Genomic DNA, 19,742 nt, shown 5'->3' with positions numbered 1-19,742 from the left:
TACTTGTTGGTTTATTTTCTCTCGTTAATAGGTCAGCCGGCGCCACAACACCAGCCTCACCCACCGGTCTGCACTTTTAAAACTTTCATGGATTGCAAGCCACAGACCTTCAGTGGCACTGAAGGGGCTGTGGGACTTATACGCTGGTTCGAAAAGGCGGAGTCAGTGTTTGCGATATGTAACTGCCCAGCTGGGGATAGGGTAAAGTTTGCTGCAGGCACGCTTCTGGATGGTGCCTTGACCTGGTGGAATGCCCAGGTCCAACTGCTAGGTATTGAGGCGGCGAACGCCACTACGTGGGAGGATTTCAAAGAACTGATGAGAGAGGAATACTGTCCTCGAGATGAGATAGCGAAGTTAGAGAATGAGTACTATCATCTGACAATGGTGGGGTCTGAAATCGAGGCGTATGTGAAGCGGTCGTATGAGTTAGCTGATTTGTGTCCGAACTTGTCTCGGCCCATGCCACGAAGAATCGAGTTGTTCATTAAGGGGTTACCCCCACGAGTGAAGGGTTTGGTCACTGCCGCAAACCTCAACAACCTGACCCAGATCGTTCGTTTGGCGCATAAAATCACTGATCAGGAGGTGGAGAGCGGGGATCTGCCACCGCGTATTTCTACTACCACTACTACTACTACCGCTACTACAGCTATTACCCCTGCCATAGACAGCAAGCGTAAGTGGAACGAAACAGACAATGGGTCCAACTCAGCACAGCCTCAGAAGAAGGCAGATACTGGCAGCACCCGCAGTTTCAGTCAGACGGCATCAGTGAATCAGAACTCGAGCAACAGATCAGGGCAGGGATCATATGCAGGGAAGCTACCCTTGTGCAACAAGTGTGATTTTCATCACAAGGGGCAGTGTACTCGGGTTTGTCATCGGTGTAATCGACCGGGGCACAAGGCCAAGGATTGTAGGGCCGCACTTCCAGCTCAGCAGCAGCCAGCGCAGCAGACGGGTAGGCAACAGCCTCAGCAAGCTCAGGGTACTCAGAGGGGGTGTTATCAGTGTGGGGCTGAGGGGCACTTCAAACGAGACTGCCCTCAGCTAAGACAGAACACAGGGGGTGGTAACGGGAACAACAATACAGGGAACAACGGGGGTAATGTTGCGCGTGGGCGCGGGTTTGTGCTGGGAGCTGGGGAAGCGCGGAACGACGGCAACGTGGTTACTGGTACGTTTTCGGTAAACGGTGTTATTGCTTCTATTTTATTTGATTCTGGTGCCGACTGGAGTTACGTGTCTTTAGAGTTTAGTTCCCAGTTAGGATTAAGTCCTACACTCCTCGTAATGAAACACATAGTAGAAATCGCAAATGGTAAGACAATCGAAGCTACGCATGTTCTATTTGGGTGTAAAATCGATCTTCTGGGTCAAGTCTTCGACATTGACTTGATCCCTATTACTCTTGGAAGCTTCGACGTGATTGTTGGTATGGACTGGTTGTCCAAGTACCAAGCGGAGATTCTCTGTAAGGAGAAGATCATACGTGTTCCCCTTTCCAGTGGGGAATTTTTATCAGTTCAGGGTCATCGCAGCGGGACCCCAGTCAGTATTGTGTCGGCAATGAAGGCCCAAAAGTATTTGCGTAAGGGCTATCCTGCTATATTAGCTCTTGTTACCGATTCATCGTCTGATGAAAGGAAGATCGAGGATCTTCCAGTTGTTCGGGAATATCCTGATGTATTTCCTGAGGAACTCCCTGGGTTACCTCCACATCGTCAGGTGGAATTCCAGATTGATCTTGCCCCAGCGGCAGCCCCAGTTGCTCGTGCTCCTTATCGTCTAGCGCCAGGAGAACTGCAGGAACTATCGAATCAACTCCAAGAGCTGTTGGATAGGGGTTTCATCCGACCTAGCTCTTCCCCCTGGGGAGCTCCAGTCCTGTTTGTGAAAAAGAAGGACGGGTCCCTACGAATGTGTATAGATTATCGCGAGCTCAACAAGATGACGATCAAAAACCGTTATCCTTTGCCTCGTATTGACGACCTGTTTGACCAGTTACAAGGGTCGAGCTTTTACTCTAAGATCGACTTAAGGTCTGGTTATCATCAAGTGCGGGTCAGAGAGGAAGACGTTCCCAAAACCGCGTTTCGGACGCGATACGGTCACTATGAATTCTTGGTTATGCCATTCGGGTTAACCAACGCACCAGCGGTTTTCATGGACCTCATGAACCGCGTGTGCAAGCCATACCTTGACGACTTCGTTATCGTTTTTATTGACGACATTCTAATTTACTCCAAGAACAAGGAGGATCATGAGCGGCACCTACGCCTTATCTTAGAACTCCTGAGGAGGGAGCAGTTGTACGCAAAATTTTCTAAGTGTGATTTTTGGATACGGGAGGTACATTTTCTGGGGCATATAGTCAATGAGGTAGGCATACATGTGGATCCTGCCAAAGTTGACGCCATTAGAAATTGGGCGGCACCAAAGAACCCTTCGGAGGTGCGGCAATTTCTCGGTCTAGCAGGGTATTATCGCCGTTTCATTCAGAACTTCTCAAAGATTGCACAGCCACTCACCTCGTTAACACAGAAGAAAGTAGTTTACTCTTGGGGGACGAAACAGGAGGAGGCTTTCCAGCTTTTGAAACAAAGGTTATGCAGCGCACCCATCTTATCTCTACCGGATGGTACTGAGGATTTTGTAGTTTATTGTGATGCTTCGATTCAGGGTCTCGGTTGCGTGTTGATGCAACGCGAGAAGGTGATAGCTTACGCCTCTCGACAGTTGAAGGTTCACGAGAGGAACTACACGACACATGACTTGGAGTTAGGAGCAGTAGTGTTTGCGCTAAAGATCTGGAGGCACTATCTATACGGTACTAAATGCACTATCTACACCGACCACAAGAGCCTTCAGCATATCTTCGACCAAAGAGAATTGAATATGCGACAGCGTCGTTGGGTGGAATTGTTCAATGATTACGAGTGTGCCATCAAATATCACCCAGGTAAAGCTAACGTGGTAGCTGATGCACTCAGCCGCAAAGAGACAAAGCCTAAACGTGTTCGCGCACTACAACTCACTATTCATTCCAACCTTCCTGATAAGATTCGTACGGCCCAGACTGAGGCATTGAAAGAAGGGAACATCGAAGCTGAGGGTTTGCGCGGTATGGAAAAGCAGCTTGAGCAGAAATCTGATGGTATCTACTACATCATGGAAAGAATATGGGTTCCTCTGTTTGGTGATCTTAGAGAACTTGTGATGGATGAAGCACACAAGTCACGATATTCTATTCACCCGGGGTCAGACAAAATGTATCACGATCTTAAGGTTATGTATTGGTGGCCGAATATGAAAGCCCTCATCGCCACATACGTGAGTAAATGCTTAACTTGTGCTAGAGTTAAAGCAGAACACCAGAAGCCTTCGGGTCTACTACAGCAGCCAGAAATACCTAAGTGGAAATGGGAACAGATCGCTATGGATTTCGTTACTGGATTACCGCGGACTCAGGCTGGAAACGATACTATATGGGTAATTGTTGATCGACTGACGAAATCGGCGCACTTCCTAGCAATTAAGGAAACAGATAAATTTTCGCAACTTGCAGCAGTGTACCTTAAGGAGGTGGTTGCTAGGCACGGAGTGCCAACATCTATCATCTCAGATCGAGATCCGCGCTTTACTTCTGAATTATGGCAGTCTATGCACAAATTGTTCGGTTCGAAACTTGATATGAGCACCGCTTACCACCCACAGACGGATGGTCAGAGTGAGCGCACTATTCAGACACTTGAAGACATGCTGCGGGCATGTGTGATCGATTTTGGGAAGGGATGGGAAAGACACCTGCCGTTAATAGAATTCTCCTACAACAACAGCTACCACACAAGTATTCAGGCAGCTCCGTTCGAAGCATTGTATGGGCGGAAATGTCGTTCTCCTCTCTGTTGGGCAGAAGTAGGTGACAGTCAACTCACAGGTCCTGAACTCATTTTGGAAACTTCGCAAAATATAGCTCGGATAAGGGATCGTATGGCAGCAGCGCGTGATCGCCAGAAAAGCTATGCTAACAAACGTAGAAAGCCTTTGGAGTTCGAAGTTAATGATCGGGTCATGTTAAAAGTTTCACCGTGGAAGGGCGTTGTACGCTTCGGGAAGCGTGGCAAGCTTAATCCACGTTACATTGGGCCATTCAAAATTCTTGAGCGGATCGGTAAAGTCGCTTACAGACTCGAGTTACCTGCGGAATTAGGTAATGTTCACAATGTCTTTCACGTTTCGCAACTAAAGAAGTGTCTGGTTGATGAGACACTGGTTGTGCCATTTCAAGAGCTCAAGTTGGATGACAAGCTGCAGTTTGTTGAAGAGCCTATTGAAATCATGGATCGGGAGGTCAAGGTCCGTAAACACAGTCGAATTCCGATTGTTAGGGTTCGTTGGAATTCAAGGCGTGGACCGGAGTTCACGTGGGAACGCGAGGATCAGATGAAACTAAAGTACCCTCACCTTTTTCCCAAAGACAAGGCAGAGTCAAGCAAAACTAGTGAATCTCGGGACGAGATTCCCCTTCAAGTTGGGGATGATGTAACACCTGGGGAAAATCTGCAACAATCTTGAATTGTCACTTCACTCTCTCGTACCTATTTGCTAAATTTCGGGACGAAATTTCTTTCAAGTTGGGGATGATGTGACAACCCGACTTCTTGAGGTTAGTATTATTCTATTTTCCGACTCCTTTGTGGTATTTACATATCCTAGACTTGTGTGTTAGTGGGTATATGTTACAAACTTGTATTTGTTTATGAGTAACGTATTGGAATATTTGGGTTATACCAAGACATCTTTCAACCCAAGATCATTCGACCGAAGGATCCTGGAACCGAAAGATCCAACCTTCGAAGGATCCAACCTTCGAGGGATCACGAAGCATGGGAACCAACTTTCGATAACCTTCATCTTTCGAAGATCCTTCGAGCCAAGGCCCAGTCTTTCGACTAAAGGCCTTAGCCTTCGGCCCAGGCCCAAAACCTTACATATATTAAACGACAGTTACGTAGTAATGCACAGAACCAATCGAAATTCCAAACCCTAGAAACCTGTGAGTGACGGCAGAAGTCAGGAACTCTCTGTGTGATCATCATCATCGTACCATCTGTCATTCGGTTAGTGTTTTATGTTACTTTTGAGGTTGTGCGTCTATGTGAAACCCTTGTGTTGAATATCGTGTTCTATGTGAAACCCTTAGTGTAATCAGATTCAATGATCCGAAACTATTAACATCTGCGATACCTATACAAGTATGTGTTAACCGATTGTTAGTAGCGTTTGTACGTTTCGTAACATGGTTGGGGTTATCGGAATGGGTTAGAGGTCGTATAGCGATCACATGATAAGCGGTTAACTGTTATCTCTTAATTGTTTGTTTGGTTATGCATGAATTGTGGAAATCCTTGTGAAATCGTATGAACTGAATGTTAGCAGTTAGATCGTATGATTAGGGTTCTGTAACCGAAAAATGTTGAAACCGTTTGTTAATTGGTAATTGTAACCGAAGGATAACAGGCATAGTCGAAAGATGAACAGTGAGTTCGAAACATACCTGTTGTGCTCGAAAGATAGCTGTGTTTGTCGAAACATAACTGTGCTAGTTGAAAGATAACCGTGGTTGTCGAAAGATAGTTCATGTGTCGAATGATATCTGATATATCGAATGATGAAATGTCGAATGATAATCTGTGTGTCGAAAGATAGCTAGGTGAATCGAAACATAACTGTGAATGGTTAGACCGAAAGATGACTTATGTGTATTGTGAATTGAAAGATGATTAAATGTGAAAGAATATGTGATGTGCTTGTATGCAACTGACTGCTAAATGTGAATATCATAGGGATTGGTAAACCACCGTGGGTAAACGAATAATTAATTCTACCGAGCAATCTCAGGTGAGTTCACTACATTCGAGCATGCGTCCCAGTGGTTGGGGACAGTCAGTGGGTATCCCATGGGGGGATAAGTCTTTGGGTAAAAACGGGTATATTGGTTAATATTCTCACCTATCATCTTTTGTAAGTCCCTCATCGGGTATTAGTTAGTAGCGCTACTTAGGTTTGGCACCCTCACCCCGTGCCTGTAGAGGACGGAGGTGAACTAATGACCCAGTCTGGCCCAGTACTAGATAGGAGTACGTGGGAAGGGCAGTCCGTGAGCCGTCCGTGTTTGGAAATGAGATGTTAACAATATTACTTGCATTTGGGTATTAAACTGTTTTACATACACCGGGTAACAAACGTTTTCTGAAACTGTGAACTCGCCAGCTTTGTCTGATACGTGTGTTACATGCTCGCAGGCCCCTAGGTACTAAGAAAGCAGGAACTTGCTGGCTGGAGGACGTGAGTGGTCATGGTTACTTGCTGGATTTATTATCAGACTTTTTATATTATGTTCGTTTGGGATGACACTTATATTACGTTACATTAATGCTTCCGCTAAACTTATGGTTTTTGAATAATGTATGTTGGGATTTTATTAACTTTAAACAACGAAGTTTTATTTCATACTTGTGATTCAATGTAATTGGTGGCTCATTGCTAGTCGTCACACGCCTAACAGGGACACTCCCTAGGTGGTAATTTTGGGGGTGTGACAATACTTGTTTTTAGATTTGTTTGTTAATTAAAATTTTTGAGTTTGAGTTTTGAGTATAACATTATTCATGTTTTAATTTCGATTTTTTTGCAATGATTATTTACATTCAATCATTTTTTTTTCTGTATTGAAATTGCATAAGTGAACTACATTTTTTTTTGTTATAAAACTCATGACATAATTTATTATGTTACTAGGGGTGTTAAGCTTTTTTGGATTGAAAGCTCTAACCCTCTCTGGTCTAGTTGTCACATTTTACATTTTCTTCTCTTAATTTGGTTCATTCAAATTAATACTAATTCGGATTTGTTTTGTTTTGTAAAAGCTGAATTGTATTCATTCCAAAATCTTGAATCGGAAAAACATATTCGGTTAACCTAAGGAACCTAATATCCAATTTGATAAACACTCGACTTTTTAGTTTATTTATTTATTTATTTATTTTTACCTTTTGTTGTTATTTTGTTGTTAAATTCAATACCCCACGATAAGAGCATTCACATCCCATTCTCCTTCTCTATCTATATAATTTAACTAAAAAGACATTTTTCTATAAAATTGGTCTATTTTTAAACAACTTCAGACATTCCATTCTCCATCTCTATCTTTATCTTACTCACATACACTTATTTTATAAAATTTTTTCTCTTTATTATACACTCACAATAAATTATAGAGGCTTGGATTTGAAACTCTGAATATAGATGTTTGCTTTTATTTTCTCAAAAGTGTTCTCTATTATAGAGGATGGGATGGAGTGGTATTTTAGATGGTTTTTATAAGCTATTCTTTAAATTTTAGAGAATAAGATGATACAGGCTGGATGTGAATGCTCTAACAATGAGGTTTAATTAGAGTATGTTTAGAGTTGGTTGTAGATAGAAATGAAGTTTTATATATATATATATATATAGGGGAAGGTTTAAATGAAAACCACTAGTTAACGCGAAAACTCGAAAACTAACTAAAATTTTTGGTATGTTTTTTTGGCTTTTTTAGTTAGTTTTCGAGTTTTCGCGATAACTATTGGTTTTCATTTTAACCTTTCTCTCTCTCTCTCTCTCTCTCTCTCTCTCTATATATATATATATATATATATATATATATATATATATAATTTTCTCATTTCATAACTGAAAATGAAATACTATCATATCTGAGTTATTTATTATAAAATATTAAAAAACATAAATTCTCTTGAAAGAACTTTTATATATATATATATATATATTGTGTTTTCGTTCCATAACTGAAAAGGAAATACTATCAAGTCTGAGTTATTTAAAATCTTCAAAAATACAAATTCTTTTTAAAGATTATAAGATTTAGTTATAGTTATTTAGAAAAAACTTAAAATATGATATTTTTTTATTTTGCTCTTATGGAGATTCTTTGAGTAATTCAATAATCTTTATTAATGGTGGGTAGTGTTGTGAATAAATATTATTAGGGGTTGATGTTTGTTGTCGTATTTTTTTTGTGAAGCTTTATTCTTGTTATATGTGGATTTTAAATACATATTTTTATTGGATTTCATATATGATTTTGCAGACATAAGTCAAAAATGGAAGGAAATGGTAATCAAAGGGCCAGGGAAGAAGTACCTGCAACAACATCCGATGAAAATGAGAATTGTGAAGTCAGGTCTAGTGACGAAGAGGAAATCAATCATGGTGGTTCATCTTCGAGTTCATGAAAATATAGCCGTTACACACGAGAGCAAGTTGAAGAACTTGAAAAGTAATACTCACTTTTCCTTTCAACTAGTGATCAAATTCTAAGTGCATGCATGCATACTTCTTTTAGTTTATTTTGTTTTGTTTGGTTTTGTGGTAATAGTTTCTTCAAAAAGAACCCTCACCCTACCGAGAAAGAAAGGACTGAAATTGCAAATAAACTCAATATCACTATCAATAAGGTCAAATTTTGGTTCCAGAATAGAAGAACTCAATTGAAGGTAATGTTTGATTATATTTTCATTTTCATAGTAAAATTCCATGGTAAAACATATATGTTTAAGAAATATATAAAAATCCAGACCTTATATATATAAATGTATAAGTTGAATCCCCCCCCCCTAATTATTAAAATTATTGGTGCTAAAAATCATAAGGGTAACTACACTTGTGCAGAGTCAACAGGAGCGCAGTGAGAATGTGATTTTGAAGCAAGAGAACGAGCAACTGAGGCTTGATAATTTAGCAACGGCAGAAGTCCTAAAGAACCCGCTTTGCAACAAATGTGGTGCACAAGCAACAATACCAGACGGGTCCATTCACAAACACAAAGTCGTGATAGAGAACGCACGGTTGAAAGAGGAACTTAGCCACATGGCTAATTTCGCCAGTCATGTCAGTCAAATGTTTGGTATACCATTGCCAAACAAAGTGACAATTCCTGGTGACCCTTTAAACCCAATCATGAGTCGATCACTTATGGACTACGACATACCCATTCAAAGGAATGAATATCTTGTGCAAGCATCAAGAGCCATGGAAGTGCTCTTAAAGCTTGGGAATGTCAATGCTCCACTATGGAATAGAAACATAGAAGGTGGAGGAGAAACCCTTAATTTTGTTGAATATGAAAGGGCTTTTCCTCCTTCCCTTGGCACAAAACCACCTGGATTCATATCTGAGGCTACACGGGCTAGGAGCGTGGTACCGATGACTAGCTCAACCCTTGTAGAAGCATTACTCAACGCGGTAACTTATCTTTTTGTTCTTGTTACTTTCATAGAAAACCCATGATTACATTAACTTATACATAACTAAACATGAATTTGTAGGATCAATGGAGAGAAATGTTTATAGGCATGATAGGCAGTTGTACTACAATGGAAGTGATTTCCAATGGTACAGGAGGCTCAAGAAATGGTGCTCTCCAACTTGTAAGTCTTCTTAGACTTTTTTATTATTTTTTATTCTCCTCTATTTTTGTTCATGTTTAAGAAAAAATATTTTTTTTGCTAAAAGATCAATATTTGATGTAGATGAAGGCCGAAATTCAACTCATTTCGCCTTTAGTGCCGGTTCGAGGGCTTAAGTTTATTCGATTTGCCAAACAGCAAGCACAGGGGCAATGGACTGTGGTTAATTTGTCAATCGATTCAAGAATTGAAGGACACATGACAAGAAGGTGTCCTTCTGGTTGTATCCTACATGACATGCCAAATGGTTTCACCATGGTATAGCATATGTATATAAAATAATTTGTGTATATGTTTTTGTATTGTATAGTTATGTCTAAACTATGATATATTTTGATAATGAATATGTGTAGGTTACGTGGATCGAACATACCGAATACGATGAGCAATCGGTCTCCCACCAGTATCGTCAGTTAATCAACTCGGGTGTGGGCTTCAGTGCACAAAGATGGATTAGTGCACTTTTGAGACATTGTGAAAGCATAACAGCCATCATGTCTCCCACCCTCAACCACCACCTGCTTCAAGATACAAAAAGAAGCTTAAGAGGCCTAGCACAACGCATGATGAGTATCTTTTGTGGTGGGGTTTGTTTAACCGATGGTCAACAATGGGATTTGGTTGCGGATCATGCACCGAAAAGACCAAGGATCATGGCACACAATTACATAAGTGGTTTTGGTGAACCAATGGGAATAGTCACTAGTGCAACCTATTCAGTCTGGATACCCACAAATCACCAACACCTGTTTGATATGTTGAAAACAAAAGACAGGTGTATATGGGATGTGATATGCCATAGGATTGCCGCTAGAAACATGATCCATTTACCGTTGGGCCAAGATGAAACAAGTCCTAACTGCATCTCCATTTTATATTCCAATATGGTAGGTTTATAAAGTCACTTTTTATTTATTTGTACTAATCTTAATAATTAAATGTTTATTTTCTAAATTTATTGTTTTTACACGTGTAAAGGAGAGGACAACCGAAGACGATCAGTGGCTCTCTTGCCATCAGGGTTATGTATAGTCCCAGGATATGGTGAAGACGGTGCAGGTGGTGAACGTGGATCAATGGTGACTGTGGGGCTCCAACTATTGCACCCAGATATAACTACCTCAAACATGATCACAATGGAAACCATCATCATGATAAACGATCTGGTGGCACGAACAGTTCAGGGAATCATAGAAATTGTTTGATCGACTAAACAATAATTAGGGGTAGACAAGTGGTTGGACCATGTATTAGGGTCTAGTGTTACGATCGGGTCAAGGAGTGCATTATTCGAGTATTTGATTATTGTCTTATGTCACACCCCCAAATCCCACCTAGGGCATGTCCCTATTAGGCGTGTGACGTACCAACAATGAGCCACTAATTACATCGAACGCGTACCAGTTTAAAAATAAAATCCTTAATTATAAATAAAATACCGTCAACAAGTTAAATGAAAACCAAAGTGATTCAGCGGAAGCAAATATAACAGTTTCAAAACCAAAGTATAGTATAAAGAATCATTAACATAAATCCATCCAACTGACCCATGACCACTCCTGCTACTCCAGACAGCAAGTTCCAATGCAATACAGCTAAGGACCTACAAGCATGCAAACAAGTGTGTCAGACGACGCTGGTGAGTTCAAAGTTTTGTTACCGACTTTAGTTATCAGATACATGTACAAAACAGTTTAACGAATTGATTTGATGTTGTTATTAACTCGATTACCGAAATGGCTACAAGATGTGTTTGCCCAACCCCAATGTCTCTATCAAAACATTGGTCATGCTTTAAGGAAATTAGTTCACGCCCGTCCTCCCAGGTACGGTGTGAAGGTGCCAAACCTAATAGCGCTATCAACTAATAACCTCGTTGCCTCCTCGGCAACTGTCGGTAGATGTAAGGGGTCTTATGTGATAGAAACTGAGTATAATAACAAAACATCCCAATAAACAAGCGTTCCTCCCCGGAACGTTACCCGATATCCCTCCCCGGGATGCATGCTTGGAAAAAGAGCAGTGAACTCACCTTCGGTTTGCTCGGTAAGATTAAATATCTTGTTTATTAGTCGAACAAAACACGCCCTAAAGGATTACCAATAACAGTCAATACCCCATACACATGAACCATACATTTCACGTATAACAAGTCATGTGTCTCTTACTCATTTATCACACAGTCAAGATACATATAACACACTTGTGAAATTTAAGCCATAATAGTAAATCAATAGTCTCTAGCGTATACTTAGTTTACAAACCAATTTGTCACATACACATATATACACAAATCATGTACAGCACGTATATTAACACTTGATGATATGCAAGCTACGGTTCAACGATTCAACCTTAATTCATGCGACCCAACATTTAATTAAGTGGTATGCAATCCAATATATATATATATATATATATATATATATATATATATTATCTTTGCATATATATGTGATTTAATATTGTCATGGCATTCTGTGCATGGCCCATTCATTATACATATGCAATTGGGCCATGATTTGCAGTACCTCTAAGTTGTTTGTGAATTATTGACCAAGTCTAAATGATTCTGTCTAACCACTTCCGGCCATGTCCCAAAACGTGTGAGTCCATGATCATAATCAAACATACCATTGATTCATAAACAATTAGATTGAACTAAAATTCCAAACATGTATTCAGTAACTTATCTCTATAATCACGATTACTTGACTATTCAATCTTAGCCCAAGCAGTTCACCTACTACGACTTAATGAACCTCAATTAACAACATGACAACACATCATTGTTAGCATCATCAGTAGCTACCCTAATTAACCAAACAACAATTATCATAGCTGTCCACTTAACAATTATCATAGCTACTAGCATAACAATTATCATGACAGTTCACATAATCCATGCTATCATACGAACCATTATTAATTCACAATTACAAGTAGACTAATCCTAAACATGTTATCATACATATGTTCCCAATTAAACACCCTGTTACGACCAAACTCATAATATCACATACACATCTTTTATACCTTCACGTCTACACCCAACACACGGGTTCATGTACGCACTCATGTATTTAAGCCGAAGTTGAAACGGAACTTGTATTCACACATACACCCTACGTTTTCTCTCAGATATATATACATACACATGCACGGTTTCGTATACATATACTACACAGCCTAATGTACAGGATTTCATAACCTTACAACAAAGTCGAACTAGAGTTCTTATACATACAGACACTATACGCACTTTACAATCGGACAAGCTTTCACGTGTAACCTCAATCACCTCTTATCTGCGCCAATATACATATATATTCTATCAACATACATATATCTATCAACAGTTTCGTATAATCACTAAATCACGGCACATAAGCATTAATCACAGATTTACACATTAATCAAGTTCGCATAACATAACCATTTAAGTGTGGTACTAGGTAACGTCAAACACATAGATCGCATGAGTAGGTTTACTCGTAAACGTGACCTCACAACTCGAACCGAACTCGTGACGAGTACTCGCAACAAAGGTGTTAATTCTAAAAAAAATTACGGACGAGAGGTGAGGTCTTACCGGTGATCGATGGCAGCGTATCGGCTGAAAAACAGGAAGATGATGTCGCCGTAGGGTTGGGTGGGAGTTAGGGCTTCTTCTTATTATTATTATTATTATTATTTTGTTTCCATGAAGGAGATTACTAGGGGAGATGGTTTTTTTTTTATAATATCATAATGTGATTATTATTTACACAAATGTCCCTCAATAAATTAGAATGTTACACTTGGGTAGAAGTTTAGTAACATTAATTCTTCGCAACTAGTTCGGTTACCGGGTACGTTGCCCTTGTTCGCACACAAGAATAATTTAACAGAATAGTTAACGACGCTAACATGAAAATTCGGGATGTCACATTATCCCCGTCTTGAAAGAAATTTCGTCCCGAAATTTAATAAGTAATCCAAAAGCAGCGAAGTGTCAAATCAGGATGACCGTGGATTTTTCTCGGGTACCACATCATCCCCAACTTGAAAGGGAATTTCGTCCCGAAATTCACCACTTACATCAGAAGCAGATTGGTCAGTTGGGAATGGTTGAGGATACTTGAGGTTCATCTAATAATCATGTTTCCACGTGAACTCCGGTTCACGTCTTGAGTTCCAACGAACTCTCGCGATTGGTATTCGGCAATGCTAGCGAATCTTGACTTCCTGGTCCATGCTTCCAATAGATTCCTGGACAACTGAAACTTGTCGCTAACCTTAGGATCTAGTAAGGGTATCACAAGTGTTTCATTGGTCAAACACTTCTTTTGATTCAAAGCATAAATGTCATCGTGAATGTCACCCAATTCGTCAGGTAACTCGAGTTTGTGAGCCATGCACAGATTTGTTCCAGAAATCCGTATCGCACCCACCCAGGGTGAGATTTTTGATTATGACACGTTTGTCTACAGCGAACTCCCAGTGTTTCCTAAGCTTGCCAGTTTTCCTAACGGTCACGCATTGCCGCCAGTCGATTTACGATTTAAACAATCCTCCCGAGAGTTTCGAGTACAAGTCCTGGATTAGTGATTACGTTGTCTCCCATGTTAACCCAACAAGGATGGCATTATCGTCCACGCAATGCCTTAAACAGAGCTGTCTAAATACTAAAACGGTGACTGCTGCAGTAGAACTCAACCAAAGGTAAATGCCCTTCTAACTCTTGCTAAAGTCAATCACACACATGCTCGCAGCCTGTCTTCGAGTGTCAAGATGGTTCGTTTACTCAGACCGTTTGTCCTACGGTGATAAGCAATTCTCATGTCTAGACGTGGGTTGAAGGTGTTGTTTTGTCTGCTATAAATCAGGTATAGATCAAAATCAGAGGTAACAGGAGTTGGCACCTCGTGCCTAAAAACCGCCTCTCTCAGAGGAACATTCACAATCTGTGAAGACTCGTCGGTTTCCTTGATTGCAAGAAAGTGTGCTGGTTATGTGAGACAATCAACGATTACCCAGGTGACATCGCCTCTGTTTTAGGTTGTAAGTAGACTAGCGACAAAATCCATGGCAGTCTGTTCTCATTTTCCATATGGGTGTTGCCGGTTGCTGATACTCCACCTTGACTTTCCCACAAGTCAAACATCATTCACATACATTGCTAGGTGGGTTTTCATGCCCGATCACAAGTACAAGATTTATAGATCCAAATACCTCTCATCAAAATCCAGACGACTAGAATATTGCTCAACACAAGTTCCCTAAACTTGCCATATAATGAGATCCACACTCGTTCCTTGAAGTAGCGAATATCGTCCGACCTGCCAAAGGTTGCTTCTCCATTCCCCGCATAGGCTCAACTTGAAAATCCTCTTCCCTCAGCTCTCCAGTTTGAACAGAGCGAGTCTGATCATGTAAGTTAGAGTCGATAGTGAGCTGCAAAGCTCGTGCACGTCCAAGTTTCACAGTCGTAATCATCCAAAAGTTCCATCCAGCGATGCCATTAACTGATTTAGCTCTTTCGAAGCCAGGGTACACGGGAGGCTCTTGTGATCGGTCTAGGTACTACATTTGGTACTGTCCAGGTAATGCCTCCAATTTACAACCAAGGACCACGGTTTCCACCGCAGGTTGTGTGTCGTGCAGTTCCTTTTCGTAACTCCATTACGTAAGTCATCACCTTCTCATGTTGCATTTGTGCGTAACTGGGACTCTGATTCTAACCATCATGGTATACCACCAGATCACCCGTACCCTCGGGTATGGACGATGCTCAATGCATTGTAGTGTTGGGTTCCAAAAGCTGAAAAGACGTTCTCCTGTTTTGTCTTCCACGAATACACAGTACCCTGCTTTGCTATAGAGATTAAAGCTGTGCGATATTCGAAAATCCCTCGATGAATCTGTGATAGTATCTAGCGAAACCGAGGAATTGCTGTATCCCCGAAGGAATCCTCGGTGTCGATCAGTTTCTAACAAAATGGATCTTAGCGAGATCCATGTGTATTCCACGTCGTTGATTACATGACCAGAAATGTACCTCTCGAATCCAGAAGTCACATTTAACAAGACTTCGCGCGGAGTGACTCCTCCCTTAGGAGCTCTAAAATAAGATATGCCCATGATGTTCCTTCTTGGAAATGATCCAGAACGTCATCCATAAATACGGTCGATTCATGTGGTCCATAAAGCTGCTGGTGTGTTGATTAACTCAATGGTCATGGTGTACAAAGTCGCAATGGTCTTATTGCTTTCGATATGCCGTTTCAGGAACATTCTCCTCTTGGTCTTCCGTCAATACATGGTCGAGGCAAATAGTTCTTGATTGTCACCTTGCTGAGTTCTAGATAATCAGTACACATACGCAAAGGCTTTATCTTCCCGAATATAGCTGGGGCTCCCCAAAGCGAACAAAAACTATGTCCGATAAAACTCCTGTCCAACAGTTCCTGTAGATAGTCCTTGCAACCCTCCTGGTGCAAGACGATATGTAGCACGAGTAATCAGAGCTGCCCCTGTCGTGAGATCAAGCTGAGATTCTGCCTAATAGTGGTGGAAGTAAATCTGTAAGCTCCTTGGGTAGCACACTGAGAGGAATCACGAACAATTGGTGGATCCTCGATCCTCTTTTCCTTAGCCTCAACATTAGTAACGGTTGCTAACGTAGCGGGGTGATCCCTCCGTAGACACTTCTGGGCCTTCATAGCTGATATGGCGCTAACCTTTGCACCACTCTGTTGCTTCAGAACAAATAACGATTCTCCACACAAAATTTTCTCCTCACAAGGTATGTCTGCGCGATTTCTGTATAACCAATCCACACTAACTACTGCATTGTAACCATCAGGGGTAGTAGAAGGAAGGTTGATGTCGAACACCTGTCCCACAGGGTCGAGTTTGCATCCTAACAAACATATGAGGTTTCAATTGTCTTGCCATCAGCCGACTCCACAACAGGTTCGGCTTCAAGAAGCATCAGGGTTAAACAAAACAGAGACGGAGCGATTAGCTACTCATACTAGCTACCATGTTGCTATTATGCTTGGTGTCGCTCATGCCAATCCTAAATGCCCTTCCATGAGTTTCATTTCCGGTGTTGTTGTTTTCGTTATGTGTTTTCGTTACGAGAATTTCCAGTACTGCCATCGTTCCTTCGGTTGTTGTCATCTTGATTTAGCAACAGCCAATCCATGTCGTAGGCACCCTCATTTCATACTGTAGGCTACGATTACGAGTACCTTGATATTTCCGTGTCGATTGCCTCTAATGTCATTGCTTGAAACGGAGCTCTACGATCTTTCACCAACCGGGTCCACCTTTTTCACATTCCATGGTACGTGCTAAGGCACTACTCACTGTGCGGGGAGTTTCGCATTCCATTCTACAGTCAATTGTCATTGCTTATGTCCTGATTGGTTCGTAAAGGTTGACTCCCATCAGTCGCTGACTAGGGTTGGAGATTCGATTGAGGTCAATTCGCTGGTCTTCGTTGCCGGTAATCAGGGTTGTCCAATTACTGAGGTCGGTAGGATACTATGCTCACCCTTCTGTCCATCGATCTAGCAAGTCGATTGAGTAATACGCGGTATGCTGCGAGAGTGTTGCAGAAGTGATCACACTTCGGAGTCTAAGACGTCAATACATAGAGTTCCATCAAACGATGAGAAGCGAGAAAGGTATAAACCAACTCAAGGACATTCGTGCAAGCACCTAACATTCTACACGTTTCGCTAGGCGTTCATATGTGTGTTCAAGTAATACTCGATAGCATCGAGATTCGTAAGGGTTCAGAAAGGAGTGAAAAGATCATGTTCGAGTAAGAGACAATCAATGCTATGACTCCTATAGACTGTTATGTTTCACATTGATCATATAACGGAACGGAACCCCTTTTTCACTTGTTAAGCCTCACTGGGACTCGCATGCACCCCACATTATTATTATGTGTGCACCCACAATAATATTGTGATTTGCATGCTCATCTCAGCTCCTCCTAACTCACGTCAAATGGTTCCTCAAACTCGAGTAGCAAACAAAGAGCATCACAAAACGTAAGTCATGAATGTTTAGGGAAATACCACCCTATCAGTCACATACACATGCAAGTAATACATGAATTCATACTGTTGTGCTAAACGTGCAATCACATGCAAAATCATATGTAAGTGTTCACTAGTTACGCAGTATGATGAGTATACGAGAGACGAACCTTGCAATCTAGAGCCGAGTGTCATGGTCGATTTCGAATCTGCTCGGTTATAGTCGGGTTTTATAAAAACGTTTTAAAACCAAGTTCACTATAACCAGTGGCTCTGATACCAAACTGTCACACCCCCAAATCCCACCTAGGGCATGTCCCTATTAGGCGTGTGACGTACCAACAATGAGCCACTAATTACATCGAACGCGTACCAGTTTAAAAATAAAATCCTTAATTATAAATAAAATACCGTCAACAAGTTAAATGAAAACCAAAGTGATTCAGCGGAAGCAAATATAACAGTTTCAAAACCAAAGTATAGTATTAAGAATCATTAACATAAATCCATCCAACTGACCCATGACCACTCCTGCTACTCCAGACAGCAAGTTCCAATGCAATACAGCTAAGGACCTACAAGCATGCAAACAAGTGTGTCAGACGACGCTGGTGAGTTCAAAGTTTTGTTATCGAGTTTAGTTATCAGATACATGTACAAACCAGTTTAACGAATTGATTTGATGTTATTATTTACTCGATTACCGAAATGTCTACAAGATGTGTTTGCCCAACCCCAATGTCTCTATCAAAACATTGGTCATGCTTTAAGGAAATTAGTTCACGCCCGTCCTCCCAGGTACGGTGTGAGGGTGCCAAACCTAATAGCGCTATCAACTAATAATCTCGTTGCCTCCTCGGCAACTGTCGGTAGATGTAAGGGGTCTTATGTGATAGAAACTGAGTATAATAACAAAACATCCCAATAAACAAGCGTTCCTCCCAGGAACGTTACCCGATATCCCTCCCCGGGATGCATGCTTGGAAAAAGAGCAGTGAACTCACCTTCGGTTTGCTCGGTAAGATTAAATATCTTGTTTATTAGTCGAACAAAACACGCCCTAAAGGATTACCAATAACAGTCAATATCCCGTACACACGAACCATACATTTCACGTATAACAAGTCATGTGTCTCTTATTCATTTATCACACAGTCAAGATACATATAACACACTTGTGAAATTTAAGCCATAATAGTAAATCAACAGTCTCTAGCGTATACTTAGTTTACAAACCAATTTCTCACATAAACATATATACACAAATCATGTACAGCACGTATATTAACACTTGATGATATGCAAGCTACGGTTCAACGATTCAACCTTAATTATGCGACCCAACATTTAATTAAGTGGTATGCAATCCAATACATATATATTATCTTTGCATATGTGTGATTTAATATTGTCATGGCATTCTATGCATGGCCCATTCATCATACATATGCAATTGGGCCATGATTTGCACTACCTCTAAGTTGTTTGTGAATTATTGACCAAGTCTAAATGATTCTATCTAACCACTTCCGGCCATGTCCCAAAACGTGTGAGTCCATGATCATAATCAAACATACCATTGATTCATAAACAATTAGATTGAACTAAAATTCCAAACATGTATTCAGTAACTTATCTCTATAATCACGATTACTTGACTATTCAATCTTAGCCCAAGCAGTTCACCTACTACGACTTAATGAACCTCAATTAACAACATGACAACACATCATTGTTAGCATCATCAGTAGCTACCTTAATTAACCAAACAACAATTATCATAGCTGTCCACTTAACAATTATCATAGCTACTAGCATAACAATTATCATGACAGTTCACATAATCCATACTATCATACGAACCATTATTAATTCACAATTACAAGTAGACTAATCCTAAACATGTTATCATACATACGTTCCCAATTAAACACCCTGTTACGACCAAACTCATAATATCACATACACATCTTTTATACCTTCACGTCTACACCCAACACACGGGTTCATGTACGCACTCATGTATTTAAGCCGAAGTCGAAACGGAACTTGTATTCACACATGCACCCTGCGTTTTCTCTCAGATATATATACATACACATGCACGGTTTCGTATACATATACTACACAGCCTAATGTACAGGATTTCATAACCTTACAACAA

At 40.7% G+C, this 19,742-nt stretch overlaps 1 protein-coding gene across 1 annotated transcript; it reads left to right on the top strand.

Annotated features, from left to right (window-relative positions):
- Positions 1-462: 462 nt before the first annotated feature.
- Positions 463-10,744, top strand: LOC110883575 (homeobox-leucine zipper protein HDG1). Its single transcript, XM_022131293.1, has 9 exons — positions 463-679; positions 2,966-3,160; positions 8,162-8,333; positions 8,450-8,567; positions 8,743-9,315; positions 9,399-9,500; positions 9,603-9,797; positions 9,893-10,430; positions 10,518-10,744. The coding sequence occupies exons 1-9, from the start codon at positions 463-465 to the stop codon at positions 10,742-10,744; spliced, it is 2,337 nt and encodes a 778-aa protein (XP_021986985.1).
- The last annotated feature ends 8,998 nt before the right edge of the window (positions 10,745-19,742 follow it).

Source organism: Helianthus annuus, chromosome 10 (genome assembly GCF_002127325.2).
Source record: "Helianthus annuus cultivar XRQ/B chromosome 10, HanXRQr2.0-SUNRISE, whole genome shotgun sequence".
Taxonomy (NCBI): Eukaryota; Viridiplantae; Streptophyta; class Magnoliopsida; order Asterales; family Asteraceae; genus Helianthus; species Helianthus annuus.
Note: the sequence above shows the minus strand (reverse complement) of the source record. Positions and strands in the feature narration are given on the sequence as shown.